Source organism: Poecilia reticulata, linkage group LG14 (assembly GCF_000633615.1).
Source record: "Poecilia reticulata strain Guanapo linkage group LG14, Guppy_female_1.0+MT, whole genome shotgun sequence".
NCBI lineage: Eukaryota > Metazoa > Chordata > Actinopteri > Cyprinodontiformes > Poeciliidae > Poecilia > Poecilia reticulata.
In genome coordinates this window covers 9,228,910-9,233,362 of record NC_024344.1, presented here as the reverse complement: position 1 = coordinate 9,233,362, position 4,453 = coordinate 9,228,910, and the positions used below count along the sequence as shown (strand labels likewise).

The window sequence follows — 4,453 nt, the reverse complement described above, 5'->3', positions numbered from 1 at the left end:
ATCAAAATGATCCCAAAACAGTTGAAAAACCCCAGACATTATTTTTTTTTTGGTTGTTGATCCAGTGTGTGTTTATCCTGTATTTGCAGAAAACTGGACTGGAGCCACAGGAATGAACGGTACGGAAGGTCCAAGCACGATCGATATCCACGTATCCGTCAGGGTTCTGCTGACCGTGCTCCCGTGCCTCTTTTTCTTGTACGTTAACAGCGTCATGCTGTTCGCCCTGGTGAAAAAGCCCCTGCTTCTAGAGTCACCCCGTTACATCCTGTTCGGGCATTTGCTCTTCTCCGACTCCCTCCAGGTCCTACTGACCACCCTGCTCTACATATTCGCTCTGACCATGGTCAGGATCATCACTTGCGCTTGCATCTTCGTCATCCAGTTCACGGCCATCACCGTGAAGATGTCCCCCATCAACCTGGCCGTCATGTCTCTGGAGAGGTTCGTCGCCATTTGCTTCCCTCTGAGGCACGCCGCCATTGCGACCTCCAGGGTGACGCGTGGCGCCATCGCCGTCATGTGGGCCGTGGCCTCTTTAGACTCCCTCACGCAGCTCTGTCTGTTTTTCAGCCTCGGCAACAGGAGCCTCACCGCTCGGCAGGTCTGCAGGAAAAAGACGGTGTTTCACCTGCAGGTTTACGTGATTGTGAACCAGGTTTTCACAGTCGCGAACTTCGTCCTGGTTACCATTATTATCATCTACACTTACATCGCGATCTTGGTGGCCGTGAAGTGCAGCTCTTCCTGCGCGCGCAGGGCCAAAGTGGCGCATCAAACCGTGATCCTGCACGCGCTCCAGCTGTGCCTGTACCTCATCTCCACCCTGTTTAACATGATCAACTCCAGCGACCTGATTAACTTGGATCCGGCTGTTGCTCTGTACGTCCAGCACGTGCTCTTTTTGGTGTTGATCATTTTCCCCAAGTTCTTGAGCCCGCTCTTATACGGCCTCAAAGATCAGACGTTCAAACACGTCTTCAAATACTATTTCACCTTCGGCTACAGATCCTCAGTGGAGCCGTATCCCAAGTCTTGATCGCTAATTGGGAATAAATCATGCCTTAATTTGCATAGTGTGTGAAAAAGTGCTTTTGAAGTTTTTCTTGGATAAACGAGAGAAAAATTAAGTATTTTTGCTGAAGTTAAAACGAGTTGAACAAAAAAAAAAAAAAAACTAACAAGAAATAGGTTGAAGCTGCATGTTTGCATACATTGTATAACTTGTAAATGCGAGAACAAAGAGAGATTTCTTTATTATCCTTATGTTCAAATTCACATCTTTACAGAGTATACTTATTTTTAGCATTTGATGCAGTTGCCTTAAAAACCTGACGCCTCGGGTCAAACAGTTTGGTTGTCCTTCCTCAAGATTCTCGCAATAGCTTTCTGGACGCTTGGCCCATTTCTCCTGGCAGAACTGGGTCTGTTTCGAAAAGCTGCTTCGTTCATACACACATTTTCAGCTCAACTCACAAATTTTTTTAAGTGAACTCAGATTAGGGTTTAAACAACTGGCAGATATTAACCAGTTTTACAGCCACTTTGGAGATGTGCTTGCTATCGTTGTCCACTTGGAAAACCCTATTTGTGCCTAAATTTGAACTGCATGGCTGCTGTCCAGGGATGTTGTTTTTTGAAAGTTTCCATGCAATGTTTTTTTTATTCGTGATTTCATCTATTTTTGTAAAGCACACCAGTCCCCCTTACTGCAGAAAAAAAAGTTCCCAATTTTCCTTCCAAATGTAATGTAATTGTAGCCAAATACTTCAATTTTTTTGCTTCATTTTTTTGACGTCTCAAAAGACCAAGGTTGTTTTTGTTTTTTTATCTCTGAAAGCGTCATACGGCGTACGCAAACATTTGGTTTCAACTGTGTCCGTCTAAAATCAAATTTTATTTTTCCTTTAAATCTGCTTCTGCTTTGTGCAACTTATCCAAAAAAAAAAAAAGTTATTTCCTTTTACCTGTCAAAAATAAACTAGCCTCAAATGGAACCGTGTGAAAATGTGTTATTTTTGTCATGTCTGTTTGGTTTCTGTGTTTGAATGTTGAGAAATGTAATATTTATGCAGAAATCTTACATGTAAATATAATTTATTAAGTCTAGATGTCGATGCTTGTGCTATCTGTGGAATCAGGTTTAGATTATTTAACTCTTTTTTTTTTTTCTTACAGTGGATACATTTCAAACATAATTTCAAAAAATAGTGAAGGGGAACAGCTTGACTTGATGTTTTAAGCAAAACAGGTTAAACTCTATTTAAATTTTTTGATTTTATGCTATTGATTGGTGAAACATACCCATAGCTGGTTATTGTTTACAATTAGTAAAGAAACCTGCTGATGTGAGTGTTATGAAGTACATTTAAATCATCCGAGGTGCCAAAGTGCTGCACTATAAACCATAAGAACAAGATAACAAACATGTACAACAGCAATCTGAAAACTAAAAATTTGTTTTAAAAATTGATTTCAAAAGACTCAAATACACTTCTGAGTGAAATCAAGTAGATGAACACAGCTGGGCTTTCAGGAGTTCATTTATTTCCTCGCTGTTGTGTAAATATGACACTATCTGTGCTTTGTTATTCTATTTGAGTTTTTGTGAAAGCTAAAACATATCGCAACTGAAACTGAACCTGTTTAGGTGCTGAAAACGGCAGCTTTTAAGTTTTAAGGTCAAAATCCCTCTGATAAGCGTAAGGAGAACCTGAGTTCACTGCTCCGACCAGCAGATGCCACCACAGGCTTTGGGAACAGGCGTGTCGCCAGCACCAGTCAATTAATGTTGACTTAGTCTGTGCAAGTATGCAACTCATAAATCCGCAATGTGCAATAAAACCCGCTAACACGTGACTTTATTGATGAAAGTCTTCTCTTCTTTCTTTCTCACAGTGAAGATGGATGGTTGTGTAGGAATAAGGACTGAGCCTGGCTGCAAACAATTTAAGAGGCTAAACAGGCCGGGAGGGGCTGGAAGGGAGAATAAAGGAAGCATCTGAGCAGGAGGTGGACTAATTTAAGCGATCTTTACTCCGCCACAGTCCACAAGCCCACTCAATACCTCTCCAGCTCCCTGTGAAAGAGCTCTCCGAGGGCTGAAAAACATTCCAGAGCGAGAAAGTACTTGGTGACCGAGATGCGCTTTAGTTTGGACGACAAGAGCAGGAGGGAAAAAGGTTGTTGTGATGATAATAGAGGCCTCTCAGATCTTTGACAAGACAGTTTGCGTGGCTTTCGGTGGTGAGCATCTCTGCAGCCCGGGGGTGGGGGGGTGGGGAGGAGAGGCAGGGGGTTCACGTGTGATCGTGGAGGTTTGCAGGGGAGGCCTCTCGGTTGTACAAACAGGGAGGGCATCCACAAAAGAGGCGATGACGCACAAACAAAGATGGCCCTGGATATCTCAGAGAGCTCGTCTTTTACTTCTGTAAGGAGAGACACAGACCTCAGGACGGATCTGTAACTTCCGTCCTTCTCGCTGAAGCCCAGGTGCTCGCGCGACATTCGTCTACGTCTGCTGATTTTGCAGGTTCTAAACTTCTATGTGTAGCAGAATGGGAAGAAGTGGGGTAGCTGCTCATGTGAGGTGGGGAGGAGGGTGGGGGAAGAAAAAATACAACAACAAAAGGGAGAAAAAGGGCATTCTCTGTAAGAGTACAGTGATGGATTGGTAGGTCTTCTGCTCCGTTATGAGAGAACCGCAGGAGGATGTACAAGAGCTGCACAGATTTTAATTCAGAAAAAGAAGCTAATCAGATTTTAAAAGCTTTCTTTTCCTTAAAATGCAGGCTTGCAGAAGTATTCAATGCCCTGTTTTCAAATTTTGGTGCACATTTGAGCTCCTTACTCTGATACCCCAATATAAACTCCAGGGCAAAGAGCAGCAAGAAGATAGTTATTGTTGAAACAAAGTCATGCATTTATTTGCTAAAAGCCATCAGAAAGCAAACATGTTTACAGTGAGATGAGATGAAAATTATTTTGAAAAACACTTTATGAGGAAGAAAGCTACCACTGCCCATCACCCTGAACACATAATCTATGTGAAACATGGTAGTGACAGCATCATGCTGTGGGAAAAGCAGTAAGCTGATGGGAGGATACACTGGAAAAAGTGTAGCACAGAGTTGTTCATTCAAGCTAATAACTACCATTGAATACAATGTAAAATAATGGACTTGGTTGTGAAAGTCTATTTTTTTGCATTCTGAGGTGTCAATTTTGATTCAGACTGAATTAATAACACTTCTGAAGGGAAGAAAGCAAATATTTTGGTTCCTCTCAAAACATGCTGAAAGGAAATGATGTCATATTTTCAATCTGAGTCACGTGAGAAGAAGTTGGGGAGAAGTGCTTGGAGAGCTTCGTCGGTTTCGGCATGGGGAAGAAGGAATGATTAACGTCCGAGCACGTCRTCAAAGAATAAACCTGCGGTAAGTACTAAACTAAG

At 42.4% G+C, this 4,453-nt stretch overlaps 1 protein-coding gene across 2 annotated transcripts; it reads left to right on the top strand.

Moving 5' to 3' along the window:
- The first annotated feature begins 13 nt into the window (after positions 1-13).
- On the top strand, positions 14-1,938 carry LOC103475728 (olfactory receptor 52A1-like). 2 transcript variants are annotated; one of them, XM_017308541.1, is made up of 2 exons: positions 14-119; positions 211-1,938. In XM_017308541.1, the coding sequence occupies exon 2, from the start codon at positions 215-217 to the stop codon at positions 1,037-1,039; it is 825 nt and encodes a 274-aa protein (XP_017164030.1). In that variant the 5' UTR covers positions 14-119; positions 211-214; the 3' UTR covers positions 1,040-1,938. The 2 variants fall into 2 exon arrangements, with proteins under 2 accessions (XP_017164030.1, XP_008425781.1); XM_008427559.2 differs by having other exon boundaries at positions 14-1,938.
- The last annotated feature ends 2,515 nt before the right edge of the window (positions 1,939-4,453 follow it).